The sequence below is a fragment of the Athene cunicularia genome (assembly GCF_003259725.1).
Source record: "Athene cunicularia isolate RWA chromosome 10 unlocalized genomic scaffold, athCun1 chr10_part1, whole genome shotgun sequence".
Lineage (NCBI taxonomy): Eukaryota > Metazoa > Chordata > Aves > Strigiformes > Strigidae > Athene > Athene cunicularia.
This window is the reverse complement of record NW_020799112.1, coordinates 11,799,400-11,815,490: the sequence shown is the minus strand read 5'-3', so window position 1 is coordinate 11,815,490 and position 16,091 is coordinate 11,799,400. Positions and strand designations below refer to the sequence as shown.

The window sequence follows — 16,091 nt, the reverse complement described above, 5'->3', positions numbered from 1 at the left end:
GGGGGGGGGGGGGCGCGGAAGCTGGAAGCATTTCAAGTTCTGTCTCATTTCAGACCATTTCCACTAAACAGTACTAAAACTGTCTTAGAGTTCAGAACAGATTAGGGCTACCTGAGCACCTGGTCAGTAAAGCAAAATACTTCAGGATCACAGCAAGTTTCATTCATGCAGTAACCCAAACCCTGATGTGCTGTCAGTCCTTTCAAGTCATTGCCCTTCCTTCATTGCATCAAAAGCAAAGCATCTCTTAAAAATTCCTCTGAAAGGCCTGAACAAGTGTCTAAACTTCCAAGATCTAGTCTCTATAGCCTTGAGCAAGAGTGACAGGAAATAAACTTTTCTCCTCAATGGCTGCTTCTAAGGGGTTTTTTTTTAATTTAAAAAAAAAAAAGGGGGGGGGGGCAGCAATCGGTCAATCAATACTAGACCTATTACAAATTCAGAACTGCAGATGAGGAAACAGGGAAGAAGGGGAAGGCAATGGAAAGAAGAAGAGGAGGCTTGATTTTCAGACAATCAACTTGAAAAATCCTTACTTCAGTGGCCTGGTAAATAAGCAATTTTAGACGTTTTAAGGCATCTCGCATTACCTTCTGAAACATAACCAAGCTAAAGGGATAAGGGTTAATTATATCCCTTATGCTCCAGAGTATTTCATCAGGCTATGCATTATGTTCCTCTGAAGGGCAAGCTGTTCTTTTATTTTGTGTTTATGTTTGTGTTTTAAACAATAAGTGTCCAGCACTAACCTGGCGATTAACAGAGAAAAAACAGAGAAATACAAGGCTGCAGGCTTTCCACTACTATAAAGCATTTAAACCTATTCTGTTTCTCTGACATTTTTTCTCCCCTTGCTCTTCTCTGATACAGATCACAAAAACAACTAAGACATCTGACATACAGGAGAACATCCTGCTGATTAAGAAAAAACAAGAGCACATTACTCTTGAGAGGATACAAAGCACCACTTCCTAATGCATTCTACTTTGTCAGCACAACAGGCTTCTTGTTATTTCAAAGGGAAACTGGTCATATTGATTTTTCCAGAACATAAGTATTATAAAAATATTATGCATTTAATTGGTTTAACAAAGTGTTTTTGTACTGGGACATATCAACACAGACCTACAAGACAAGGTATAAGGTATCAAGGTGTGGCATTAAGTACTTGAAGATTCTCTGCCAGCAACAGCTTTACGAACTGCCATGATCATTCCTAATAAAGCTTTCTTGCAGCTTCTATAACCCTCAGCAAACGATCTGTCTTTTAAGCATGGCAGCTCTTACTTCTGAATTCACAACACCCTGAAGGAACATCATACTTCTCTGAAAACTAGTGTCCCTTCCAGACTTCACCAAATTTTCACCATGCAACCCAGTGCTCCATGTTTGCTCAACTTTTTTAGAGGAAAGTTCTTTACACCCTCTCAGAGCAATTTATTTCTCTGGTTGTTCCGTTGCAAAAGCCAGACCAACTGAATCAGCTTTTCTGAATGCGAAAACCACACACCTAGCCTGTCAAAAAGCCTGGTAGATTTTTTTACTGTTTGGTTTATAAATTTGAAAACCAAGATGCTGTCAGAGAGTAAGATCAATCATCTCTTCCCCCACCTCTTCTCAGTTTTTCCCAGTGTTGCCATACATAGGATAGTAGAAAGCTTGTACACACTTCCCAAGGAAAAACTGTATTTCTCCTTCTAGTTCTTTATTTCTGTTTTAACACTTCGTATCAGAGTGTACATCCATGACAAGTTTCAACAGTTCAAAGACCATCTGAATAGTCATAGACAGAACACAGATTGTTATTTTGCCTTCTAAAATGCCACTTTAGAGAAATTCTTTACATTCAGAATTTTGAGAGGGATGCAATAAACAGAGAAGGGACAGCCTTACCTCCCACCTCCTCTTATTCCTCCAGGGAACTAAACTAAGTTTTCTCTTCCCAAAGTGATATTTCCAAGACTTCTTTACAGCTTGCTTCCAAATATAACTCAAAACAGTATATATCCTCCCTTTAATTTCTTCCAACAAATCTCTTTTCAGCAGAATTTACTCTCACATATGCAATGTGGGCAGAGTCTAGTAATGTAACTTAATAGTTCCTACCAAAAAGGTTTGCTAACCTAAGTTCTAGGAAGGGAAAAAAAGAATTATATCTTACTTGCACATGTTACTCCAATGCTTCTAATTAGTATCTGTCAAAAGAGCATTAATCCCACTTAATCAGAACAGAACAAAGCTGCAGAATGACAAGATCAAGGATTCATCAAAAGATAATCGCAAACAATAACCCAGATATGCAAGATTTTCTCCATCATGCAACACTGCTGTCCCTACATCCAATTCTCTCAGTGTGTAGTCTGACATTCATTCTGCATCCATGCTGCAAAAGAGCAGGAGACTTTCACATTAAGCAGTACCCAGGAGCAAAGGGATTTCAAGATAAAATCTTCTGAGCTAAGTGTCTGAAACACAGGTCAATCAGAAGAGATCTCCAGTACTGAGGCAACTCATGAAAAATTTAATCTTAAACTATCAGTAGCCACTTAAGAAAACTTCTCCCAACTTGCTGAGGAGCGTATTTTAGTGCCCAGATTCTCATTACTTCTAGGTAACTCAGCTAGCCAGACCATCACACTTTCTTCAAAGCCTCCCATCTCAGACACACACCTGTTCTCACTATAGACATTTTTGTACTAACACCCAGGGCAGCATTGAATTACTTCAGATAGAGTCACTTCCACATTCCACCCTCAAACTCCCCTCTGAGAAGTCATCAGTCACTCTCAGCTTTCACACTTCAGTAATTTTGGAATCAACAGGAAATGGAGATCAATTGTGATTTTACTAACTCAATAATGACTCATCACTCAACTCCCCATAGCCTTCAAATTCATCTGTGAAGAGACAGGATAGCGAGGCCAAATTAAAAATAGTAAATCTGGCGCACACACACAATTAACACGCACTTGTCCATCAGATTTGCCACGGGCTGTGACACATTTGGGCATCTTGAGAGATGTCACCACATTATGACCAACTTTCTTACCTCCCCGTCAGATTTCAAATGCGGGTACAATTTGGCTTTTCTTACCTTAACCAGGGAGAATAATCAATAAATAAAATGTATTATATAAACCCACTGTACCACATTCTATAACATCCATCACTCATTTTGAACATGCCTAAATAAGAGTTAACTCTGCCTACCAGTGCCCCTAACCAGTGGCAACAAATCATCTTTATATCATGAGAATACTCTCAAATCATTAATTTTTCTGCTTACATAACCTCCAAGCCAAAAAAAAATTGCATGAAATTAAAAGTCAATAAAAACAATTATTTCATTTACAAAAATAGAAAAGCATTTTAAATAAACCACTTCACTGCATTCTTCTAAAAATAAACTTAATTACAAATCTAACATGAAATTATAACAGCATATATTAGGGCAAATGCCTACTGTAATTTAAATAAAATAAAAATAGTAAGCATATAATTTACACAAAAAAGTTTGGACTGGTGAATTTACTGTTCAGTGCTCTCCTGGAGCCACCCTTTGTTGAAATGCTAAGATAGTTTTCACATTCTATAGCTACTTCTGCAAGTGCTTCATTTCCGTTTACTCAAACAGTTCAGTTCAACAAGCACTTAATCCCAATTTTAAAAGGACTCCTGCATAGAAACCTGTGAAGTAGTCCAGTGGGCATGATCTATTAGCTCTAAACTTCTGAAAAACAATGACAAACCATTTTTTTTCTGTTGATGTTGCTTTAAATCATGCCTGTCCATCATACTTGAAGTTATAATTCTCAAAATTCAGATTTTCTGCATTTCAGTTAAAATTCCATTTTCCATCCAAATAAAAAAGTAACACAAATGAGAAGTAATCTACGAGGAAATACATCATTTGCTATCTTGTCACTTAAAAATGTGAAAATTAAGGATCTGAGTAAGTGTATCCAAGGCATCTAATCATTTACATGAATGTGTAGAAATAGCAAATGCTATTTGCTAGCAAAAAAGCCTGTACTTTCCAAAAAGGCTGTATTTGCTAATCAAGGTGTTCTAACAGCTGTCAGCCAATGAAAAAAAAATCCAGCTAAAAATATGCAAAATGATATTAAAACTGTGTATTTCAAGCAATCTATTCCTGCTTGCTGTTTTAAATCACTATGAAAATCACTTCATCTCAATTTAAAAAAAAAAAAATTATACACTAGTAATGCTCTGAGGCCTTCATACTAAAGAATAAACTCAAAGGATAAATCGGACCAAAATTCACGATATTTCCCCCAGAAGGTTACGAAACTATACAGAGTGGTAGTGCCCAATAGAAGCATCAGAATTGTTAATTCTGTAAAACTACCACATTCATCAAGCACTCAATCCGCAGCTTTCGCTGAAGCATGTATTTGCTAAACAAACCCTCCATATTTCAACAAAAATAATTCAGCTACTTGGAGAAGACGGCTGGATGGTCACACACCAACCCTCATGTTCAGATTCGCAGCCATTTCAGTAAGAAGCCCCTGCCTTCAGCAGCTGCCTCTTGCTGGCTGCAATGCTGCACCTCAGAGCTGATGCAGAAACACTTCATCCACATACCAAATGCTCCCTAACCTGGAGAAAGTATTTCCCCTTCCAGTCCCAAAGCCCTGTGTGATGCACACCTAAGTCACCGAAACCCACCTTCCGTGGTACAGACATGAAAAGCAGGGAGTACTGCTCGTTGGAGAACTGTGCTAAAGCAACCGTTTGTTTTGCTTTGCCATCACCCTGTCCTCAACCACACAATTCCATCCCCTCAGGCTTCCATCACGACCTTCCATGAGCCGGTTTAACTCGCTAGTTAAATCAGCTGAAAGGAAAAGGAACTCTTCCACCATCTGCACATCTCCGCAGTTACAACTGCGCACAACTTCCCACAGACCCACATCCTAAAACTACATTTATCGCTTTCTGGGCACCAGTCTCAACACCAACAAAGCCAGACTTGCAGACATGCTCTTCTTCAACCAAGACATCAAGGAGCCACATAGCAACCACGCGACACCATCGACAGGTTGAGTACTGCTGGAGAGGGAGAACAGAGGGGGATATACCCAATCAGGGTATGCAGACATCTTAAATGGAGCATTCCTCCCTCCCCCTGCAAAAAAATCAGTGGACATGACTATATCCTCAGCTCCTCTGCTCTTCACTTCTTCCTCACTTGTTTCCCCCAATCAAACGGAATTCACATCACTTCATCTTACCAGATCTGGGGGAAGCTGCCAGGGTGTTAAAGACGAACTCGAGGCATGAGACACTATGAGCAGTGACAGTCATCCTGAGGTCAGCACAGTATTTTGATACCACAGTAAACAAGGCCTGTGGCCACACATGCAATAAGCAAGAAACACTAAATAGCTGCACACTTCTGTGAGCAGATGCTCCTGGAGAATGAGGAGAAGTCCGCTCCTGGAGAACGAGGAGAAGTCCTATGGAATGAATAGGCAGCCTCACAGCACATACTTGCAGGGAGGCCAAACCATGCTCAAAGCACCTCAACTTTTGTTTCATTCTAACTGCATGTGACACCAGGTGATCTCTACAGTCGCCTGTGAAGATCTGGAGTTTATCTTTAGTGTAATATACTATCTCCTTATGAGCCAGCTGATTCCAACACCCCCATCCTCATACTTCTGCTGCTTCAAATGCCTGACAATGCACAGCTTCCCAGCGAAAGTGCCATCACCTGGATGACAAAGCCACTTGAGCATCTGATGTCATGTCAGTGTTCTAAAAACGAAGCCCTCTAACCACCCCTAAAAGATAGCATTTCTCTGTATTTTACAAATGGGGAGGGAAATACAAACACCCGGAGGAGGAATACAATTTCTTCCAAACCCTTGCATACTGTCAGCTTCTGAAGCACGAGATGTGATCACTCCCTATTTTAGCATGCATGACTACCAATGCTGTTGCTCACAAAAATTATCTGGTCCCTTTTTAAAATCCAGTTACAGTATTCAACTTCAGGCTTTTCTACCCAAGTAGTGGATGGCTAGAGGTAAATGCATTGATAAGAACATCTTGCTAAGCTTTATTTACTGTTCATAAAAAAGACCCTTGCTCTCAATTTATACTTGTCAAATCAGTTCTTAAACAAAACCAAATCCAGAAAGAAAAACAAATGTGAACACAACTGTGTGGCATTACGATACAACATCCGATTCCTGCATTCCAATTCCCTCACTCTAGAACACTGCAATGTATTGAAGACAAATTTAAAAATAAAGTCACTGATATCAACTACAAAAACACCAAGAAAATCCTCAGACAATGTTGGCTTAGCCAGTGCAATGTGTAATTCTTGTCTTCATACTATCACTTTCTTTCATGAAAAATACTGGAAATATCATTTTGCCAGGTTAACCAACTCTGACTTCAATCTTGCTGACATTTCTTAAGTGTAGCTGAATAATTCCATTCATATGCAAATTGTACAATAAGCCGTGAGTAGCAGCACTTGCAGAGACTCCCTCACAGAAATGAGCATTTACTCTGCCCAAGTCTAATCAGAGTGACGTATCTAAAATGAAACCAGGCCCAAAAGGTAGAGCCCCAACAATTTACAGAAGCCTTGGTGCTGTTTAATTTTACTTTATGGGGTATGTTTAAATATTAAAGAGATGAAAGAATTGAGAACCGAGATTGCATCTGTTGTCATCACAATTTAACCACAGTCCATGTATTTATACAGTGGAATCTCCAAAATAACACTGCATCTGTTAAGATGACAGTGTTTTTCCATGGGCTGTGCTGTGTTATAGCCGAGTTACTCCAAAGCTATTGCTTTTGAAGTGCTGATTGGGATCCACCCCAAATTCTTTTTGTAATCTTCCTCAAATGTGTTGAATTGTAAAGCTGTTGTTTCTCAGTATGGCTTGGGAACAACAAAACCCTAACACATCTCATCAGTGGGCATTTGGCACTAAAGCCTTACAGCTAATGCAACATGTTTCTTTAAACAATGAACTACCGAGAGATACACAAAACACCAACCACGTAAAAACAGATGTCCTTTTCACACGTGTTTCTGCTGAAGTCCAGAACCACTGACACACACACACATACACTCAAATGCACTTCTCTGTCTGTGCCTTACTTCTGTAGGATAACAACTGAACCAACTTGAAAGGACCTTTGTTCATTCACTGGTAACACTGGCCACATTTTAGAACCACAACCCATAGAAGCATATGTAAGCTTGAATTTTAAAAGGGACTCTCATAACCTAATTTAAGTATTAAATACATATTACATCCCTCTTGTTAAGACTCAGTATCAACAAAAATATTTGTCCATGTAGTCAGCCTACTCGAATGTGACAAAAATACAAACATTTTATTAGCACACAAACAAAGGAAGCAAACAAACATACAACCAAGAATGTCCAGTCACTCCCAGATAGGACCCAGGCAAGCTCAAGTCACAGCCTCAAACCAAGCCAAGTGTCAAGTTTGGAACAATAAAGATGCTTTTCTTAAACCCCATTTCTGCTCTTTTGCACAGACTCAACCTCCATCATGGGAGTAGCCACTGGAAGAGCTGCAAGGAAAGATCAGCATTAATTATTAAAACTTCTGGTATCCTTCTCCACACACAAATGGTCATACGTCTTACTGGTTTGCAACTTTCCTTCTGCCAGTCCTAGTACCTCTCAGGTCCAATGAAGAGGAACAAAGTACACACAGTAACAGTAAGTTATACGCATCTCAACACAGCTGGATGTTTATTCCCTCCACACTTCGCAGGAGATGTGGTGTTTGCAAGGGGCCAATAAAATGTACATCCATCTCAAAAAAACAAAACTAAACTTTAGCCACAATAAACTGAAAGATGTTAACTGCAATCAATAGAGAACCACAAACTGCTTCCACCTGCTGGGGATGCAGACCCACTGGAGAGAAGCAGCAGCTAAAAATCCCATGGTGGCAGCCAGGCACCATGGCAATTCCAGTGGGATCCCCACTCTAACCCAGTGAGTCTGTGAACTCTTAACACAGTTTGTGCCATCATCATGTAGTGTCTCTCAGCACTGGTTCTCAGTTAAAAGAAAAGTAGAGCCACCTGAAAACTTAATGAGAACAATCCACACCATTTAACTCCATTGGTATTTTGGAGAACAAACCAAACCCCCAGTGGGATACATGAAATTTGACTGAAGATGACAACAGTAACAATTTAACTACACATCGGAAGCCCCAAGAGAAAGTATCAAAAACACAGCAATGAAAGTAATTTCTGCCCTGGCAAAAAGCACAGGGAATAGGACAAACAAGGTATTTCCATTGTAATTTCACCTCTTAACACTACAGCCAAATGTTACTCTTAATATCAGCTGAGCATTGCAGACACATATGTGTTCCAACAGTGCAGTGCCAGTGCCTTTACTTCTTCTGAGAGGTATCTGCAATGTGCTTTCAAGCCTTTCAAGGTACATACTACTCTCACACAGAGGGACCCAAGAGGATGTAACAAGAGAGGCAGAGAAGCTAAACAAGCTATGTGTAGAAGGGCAAAATGTGGCGATTACTCTAAACTGAAGGCAATGCAAAGAATGAGGAAACCACCCCAAGACTTTTCTCCAAAATGCTGTACTCATTTGATTAGGACTTAAGATTTGAATTAACAATCTCTGTAAGACCTTCCACTTTCAAAAAAACTTCTGATTATTTTTGAGGACTGCTCCATCATGGCATTTTAGGGTTTCTTCTACACTATAAACTACTTCGGGAACTTGCTTCTCAAATACAGTGTCTACAAAATCAGGAAAACCAGCACTGTGCCCTTTTCTATTTGGGGAAACTAGTTTTGCACCCAAGATATCTGGAATTCTCCTTCCCTATCTGTAACCATTCCCAAAGACAACAGATAAGCTCTTGCAAAGTTCTCCTGTGCAAACATATCAGGAAGACTTCTCAAGCTGAGTACCATGATCCGTAAGCAAACCAGATATAGTATCCCACTGAGTATAATGGAGACCCTCCTAGCACCTTGCTAAAACACCTCTTACAAAACCACGGCAACGCTACCAAAAAAAGGAAATAGAAGACTATGATGCTATCCTAAACTTAACCAACACACAGCTACTGGCAGACTCTTTCAACTGCTGTGCTTACACAAGTTTCATCCCATAAATACTTTCCACGTTTCAGCAGAAATGTGTACATAACTAAATACAAAGTGAGGACCTTAGACCTCCCTGCCACTTCATCTCATCTGTCTTGCATAAGAACTGCCACTATAACACTGTTTAAAGATAATGATGTGCTCCGTACTTGAGAATCACACATTCAGCTGCAGCTACCTACTGTATTCCAGTAGTAACAAATGGAAGAGATACTTCAAAGAGCACATTATCCCAGCTCTAATTTATGCATGCTCCCTCTCACCATCAAGCCATTTATTTTAAACCTGTCAGATATACTTGTAATGTAGCATCATGAATAATTTAAAAAGTAATCTGTATAAACCAAGTTTATAAACTTAACAGCAGGTACAGTACCTTTCATTCAAGCAGACTGCTCTCTGATAAAGTACAAGGGATCTTTGACTACTTCAGCATGTATTCATTTCATGCATTCTGAACTTCAAAAAATTCTTCTTTCCTGCCTCCAATCAAACCCTCCGCTTGTAAGTAGCTAACTTAAATGAGTAGTGTACCAATTTGTGAACTCTCCATACTGAAGGAAAAGAACTACAAAGATTCTGGAAACAATCATTAAAAATGACCCACCACCCATTCAACAGCAGGAAAAAAACCCACACATTTAAAGTTTGCCTCAAGCATTAAGAATTCTAATATTCTCTCCATTTGCCTAATGTTGTCACATTCTCCCACTGCTCCCCTCCACAGGGAGAAAGGATGTTCAGTAAAAAAACTCCCAAAAAAGCCCACCTGTTAAGAGAAAGTGTTTTGATCAGAGTTGATGCTCACACTTCCAAGTAAACAGAGCTATCTTTACAGCATGTAATGGCACCAATAAGAGGTTTGCAGATAACACTCACCCCGACTGGTCACAGAGCTGTTTCAATAACATGTGCCTCACTGGCACCACACAGCAAACAGACTCATTAGGTCACCGGACTTGCCCAAAACACACATCTTCACAAACTAAGTATTTACAAAAGCAGGACACACACCTATTTTCTGAACTATTACAGTAAAGCATACATGTGCAGTTCACTGATTTCCTCCTTAAAAAGTTTCTTATTTGTGTACTGTACACTTTTTCTTAAGTCAACAGCATAGCACGAAGTTCTTAAAGCACAATCTGGTCAGCACTTCACTGACAATCTTAATGTGCATTATTGCTTCAATTTATTATTAAAATGACTGTGTTGCTACAAAAGCATACATTTGCTGTTCTATCAAAATATTTACTAAGTAGATTTTTCTTATAGAGGAATAATCTTAGTACTTTATTGGAGTGTAAGGTGACTTCTCACTGAGTAGGTCAAAGACAGCAGTCTCCTTGAAAAGCTATCAGGGGAGTCACTGAAACATATAGATGCTTATTTCTGCTCATATCATCAAATTTACCAAGAAAGGAGCAGAGTAGTAGGAAATTGACATGTTTGGATATTCCAAAATTACTAAATAAATAGAATTATATGACATGAAAACTTACAAGTCATGCAAATCAATCTGTAAATAAAGAAATAACAATTTTCAGCACATTTTAAATAACCTGGTGCCACTTCTTGAGGATCTCAACACTGAAGTAGTTAACTGGTGTCTTGAAAGATATCATAAGGGATCTGCTCATATTTACCCTTTGCAAAGGTTAAAAAGAAAAACTTTCAGTGATAAATTAAAGTTGAACCTCCACAATACACCACTGTGCTAACATCAGTTTTGTGAGAATGCATCTCCTTAAATAATGAATAAATCAAATTATTATCAAACTTATTTAGCAAAAACAACCAGTCCTGTCAAAAGGACTTAGAGCCTATTTTTGAGTTTGAAACTGGGTACAGCTCTGCTTGCAGAGCACAGAAATATATGAATGAACACTGTATGTTGCTAATCTTTCTTCTAATTTGCTGGTCCTCAAATTTTGACCCAGACGGTTCTGGACACAAAAAAGACAAATATAGTACTACAGAAATCAGTCCAGATTGTACCTGTCATGACTTGGCTAAGACAGAAAAAAACAACCCAAAAAACCCCCACACAAGACAGGCTGACTAACAACCACAAATGTGTCTTCATCAACTACTGTTTGTTGAGTTCTGCTTTTGTACAATAAAAAAATTTGAAACTATTCTTTTTTAAGTGGCTTTCATAAATCATAAAAACTAATCCAACTAACCTACACAAAGGAGCTGTCTATACAATTTAGTGATAGAAAAATTATACATGTCAAATACATCAAAATACTAAAACAGTATTTCTACCTTTCAAACATATCATTGCATTCCTGAAGTCTTTCTGAACACAGAACTCTTAAAAGCAGCATGTTCCATTACCACCTAAGCCCAGAAACCTTAAAAGCTCAACTTTGTCAGAAAGGTCTGAAATAAACTGAAACTACAAATCTGCAACAACTTTAATTATGAGACTCTCGAGACAATTACTCAAACTGCAGCTTTTTTAAAATTTAGCATACACAATAGTTTTCAATAATAAACTGCAGTTTATCCATTCCTACGTGCGCACTCACACATATAAATAAAAAACAGCTGCTACTTGATAACATCACAAAGCATTTCCAAATGCGAAAGCTTTACACTAAAATCCAAATAAGAAAGTATTTAATTTCATAAACCAAAGCTTAAAGAACTTTTTCAGAAAGTTGCCATTGTTTCCCAGTCATTGCCTTTTCAATAAAATAAAATAATGCTCATGAAGTTTATTAATTTAACTAGAGATAATATAAACAAATAGTCTTATTTTTTTAAAAATTATTTTATTCAGCACATTTTGTAAGTTATGAACTTTAGGGCCATTACAGATGATGAGCTAAGTAAGTTGTTTTCTGTGTGGGATCATAAAGTTAACATCCACTGTGAGAAAAACAGGTTTCCTGCATATATTATTTCCTCTCTCAAAGTTCAGGACCATAAACAAACTTCTTTACAATGAAGTTTGCAGTAGCTCACAATTCACACGGATGGAACATACATACAATATAATTAATCATTTAACAGAACTGCCTCTTCTGGTCTCAGAGAATGAGTAGTTCCAGTGATCACTGGTAAGATCTACCTCAGAGTTAAAAAAAAAAAAAAAAAATTACTGGGGAAGGAAAAAAGCTTCAGTTAAACATCAATTGAAATTGTCCTTTAAAGCTAACAGTTTCAGCTCAGAAATGTTTTTAAATTCTAGATGTTAGATACTTTAAAAAAATTCTCCTCACTGAAGACATTCTCCTCCAAGATTTTCTTAATAAGTGCCAGTTTAGCAGAAAATTAAACAGGATTTGAAACAACTTTTCCCAAGGTAACATATACTGATAGAAATTAATTATTTACCAATGAAGACAGCTTCAAAAATCATCACATGGAAATTCCTCAACAGTAGATTTTGCGTGTATATTTCAAGATTAAAACAATTTCAGTGTCACGGGAGCTGTGCTTTAACTATACTCTAGAATTAGTTTGAAGGAACAACTGGTCAGGGAAAAAGTGACATAAAAACTAACATAACAGTTTATCAAATCTGAGCAATTTCCCTATTAAATCCAATAAATCATGCCTTCTGTTGTACTGAATTTAAACTAATTGATCTGTCTTCTCACTCTCTGCAGCCCCTTCCTTTCCTCACTTCTCACAACATACTCGAAACTAAGTTAAAGTTCCTTCACTTTACACAGAGTATTTCTCTCTCTCAAATGTTGGTTCAACACTGAAACTTCTAACATACATCTTCTTTCCACACCCATTCCTCTGCCTTCTCACATTTTCAACACATTTTGCCTGATATTAGCTAAGTCACTACCATTTCCTAACCCTTTCAGTTTCTGAGTCATGCAAGCCTTTGCTCCAGTTCTGGTATGGAAATGCTCTGAAAGTACAATCTAACAGAACCAAAAAAGTTAAAGTACTGCCAGGCTCACCGCTCCTTCCCATGGACTCCAATCACCATCACTCCCTGAACACTTTCCTCCTCTCCTCTTTCTGGTGAACCCAGTTGACACCAATTCCTTAAACGCGCTGGCATTTTCTATTCACAACCTCAATTACAGGAGGAATTATCCAACTCCCAGTTAACAACCTTCTCTAACCACTAGGTGTATATGGAAACGCTGATATGAAAGCTAGGTGTGTAACACTGACACTCAGGAGGTCACAAGGGTTTTTACTAAGCAACCTGGGAGAGAGATTAAACACACAGCATGACCTACTGTTTATTAACATCGGAAACATGAAATATAACCTGGATAGACAAACAAAAGCTCAGAGTTAACATGAACAGATCCATCAAGATATCCATCAGCCTGAAGTATTATCAAACCTAAACCCACTACTTTTATTCTAAATGTTTAACTCATTCCCTTCTAGACATTCCCTTTGGAAACATATACAAGGGTGAAATTCAAAACCCCATCAAGCTCAAGGTAGAAAACACCGCGTTTATGCTTCATCTTAAACCCACCCCTAGGATGAAACAGTCTCCAGCAGTTGTAGCTTTATACATCAAATGCAGTTACATCACCACATACTTCATCATAACCAAGGGTCTTTTTATTTTCGTGCTGTTGTAACAAAATCTTAGGAAATTCTCAGATTTTTTTATGACTCTTTTTGAATCAGCAGCTTTCCACTGAAGCTACCTGCATTTTCAAGAGGTTTCTGTCATATAATCACAAACAGATTTTATATAATTTAGCATTAAAGGGATGGGTCTCTCCCCTCCAGTTGTAACTCCTTTGTATTCCTATTTAGGAATGCCTTGCTTGTTTGACCGAAAATGGAAGTGCCTTTTAGCTACGACACAGTATATATGAAAAACAAATAAAAATTAAGATTAATCTTCCTTCCACTATTGTGGGGAGAGAGAAGAATATGAAGAGATGCAAAACATCTGCTCTGGAGATCATTTTTCCCCCTAACAGCAAAATTCTTTCAGCAATAACTCATGAAAACAAAGGCTATTAAACTGTAAACTACAAAGACGATCGATTAGAGACAGTATTCAGCTAAGACAAGTTTTTCAGCATATCTTCCCATATTTAAATGCTTAGATCTTCTTCAGAAGAAGATATTTCATTTGGGAGGTTCTTAATTGGGTCATTTTAGCTAAGTGGAAACCGCAAACACTTCAGAGGACTGGAACCTAAAAACCTAACATACTGTTCCTGTGTTATTTTATTGCCAGAGCTGGGCGAGCATTTTTATTTGAAGGTGTTCTGTACCAGGTAAGACAAGAAAAAAAAATTGTAAGCATGTATCCTAGCCGTTTAAGGACACACCAGATCTCCTCCTCCTCTCCTGTTCCATTTCTCCACACTACTCGATCCTGTGTAAGCCCTTCCCTGAAGAAGGGCACTGGGGTTTTGTTTTTAAATTTAAGAGATTAATCCTCCCTCTTGAAAACAGCTCTAGCCAAAAAGTTCAACTCGTGGAAGTAAGACTGCGGCTCTCCAGCCCTAGCTGGCCCTGCCACTACAGCGCACAAGCCTACGTTGGGCCTTAATTTGCAAGGAGTTAATTGGCATTCACTGGCTAATGAAACACAGTATTACTCAACAGGCATTACAGACTCCATCTATGCACCTCTTACTTTTCTTTTTTAGTTAGCCTGATTGTCAGTGCATCCAAAGAACGTGCCTTCCTTTTTAACCTGGAACTACTACTTTTTAAAAAGCCTGTCTAGCTCCTAAATTATTTTCCTTTACGTTTAAAATGGAGAAAATTGATCTCTCCGTTCCTTCTCTCCAACAACGCGTATCCTTTTGAAAGCGAGAGGCACACGGCAACAGCTCAAGGAGTATGTTGAAAAACACACAGCGAAGGAAATTTAAAGCATCAAGATGCAGTAAGGAAACATCCCTGTTTCTGCAAATGCCGAAGGAGAGAGAGCAGTTTTTAAAATGGTTGGGCTCCAAGGCACATTTACCATCTCCCTGTCTACAGAAATACCCCAGAAAACAAGGGAAGGCTAACTTCATGCAAGAGATTCTCAATCCAGCCTGAGTCCGACAAAACAGAAGAAAACTGATCAGCACCGGGATTAATCCGGTGATGATTGCAGTCTAATCAATGGCAGCGCCAGCCATCCCTGCCCCCTTTATTTCCCCCTGCGCCCGAAGGGGGCGGGCACTGCAACACAATCACAGGTTTGAAACGCACAAAAACAAAGTCGGGGCTTTTGCAACTCCCAAGCAAGCCAGACAGACACGAAACGGCAGGAGGGATCCCGGCAGCTCGGGGCGCTGGGGACCCGGCTGCTGGCAGCGCGGCCACGCACAATGAACCACGTTTTTCTCGGTGCAGCACTGGCACACACGGAGGAAGCACGGTGCTAAGTCAGCTGCACAAACCTTCATGCTAGATGCAACAACAGCTGCTTCAAAAACAAAAATCACCTTTGAGAATATAGCCCATCCCGCCATCAAACGTTTCCGTTTATGCACGAACGTAAAGTATCGACCGAGAAATTCATTTTTTAAAAAACAACAACATCAAACTGTGACCTTTAGATTGCGGGATGCCACCGTAATTCTGCACCCCGAGCAGAGCGAGTGAAACCCTTCCTCGGCAGTAAAGCGGCAATAAAAGGCAAGGCGCTTATTTCCAGGAATTCTTCACTCACTATGGCAGGTTATTGCATACAGCCTCTAAATATTGACAAAGATCAAGCTCTTGCCATGCGGGGAAAGCAAGCACAGCTCTTCCCAGCCTGCAAGTGTTTACTACGCAGCTCGCAGCCCTGGCTGCAGAGGTCTGAACACCGCGGCGGGCTCGGGGAGCGGGGGGGGGTAGGAGTAGTACGCGGGTCAGGTGGGGGAAACACAAAGAAGGGGACGGATGGGCATCGCGGCCCCTCCGCCGGCTCGGGGGCTGCGGCCTTGCGCACCCCGTGTGTGAAACCA

At 39.4% G+C, this 16,091-nt stretch overlaps 1 protein-coding gene across 1 annotated transcript in view; it reads right to left on the bottom strand.

Annotated features, from left to right (window-relative positions):
- Positions 1–16,091, bottom strand: part of IGF1R (insulin like growth factor 1 receptor) — a 191,933-nt gene that overhangs the window by 175,459 nt on the left and 383 nt on the right. Inside the window, exon 2 of the mRNA XM_026856064.1 lies at positions 4,938–5,076. Within this exon, the coding sequence (XP_026711865.1) occupies positions 4,938–5,076 (139 nt within the window). The remainder of the gene's footprint in view (positions 1–4,937; positions 5,077–16,091) is intronic.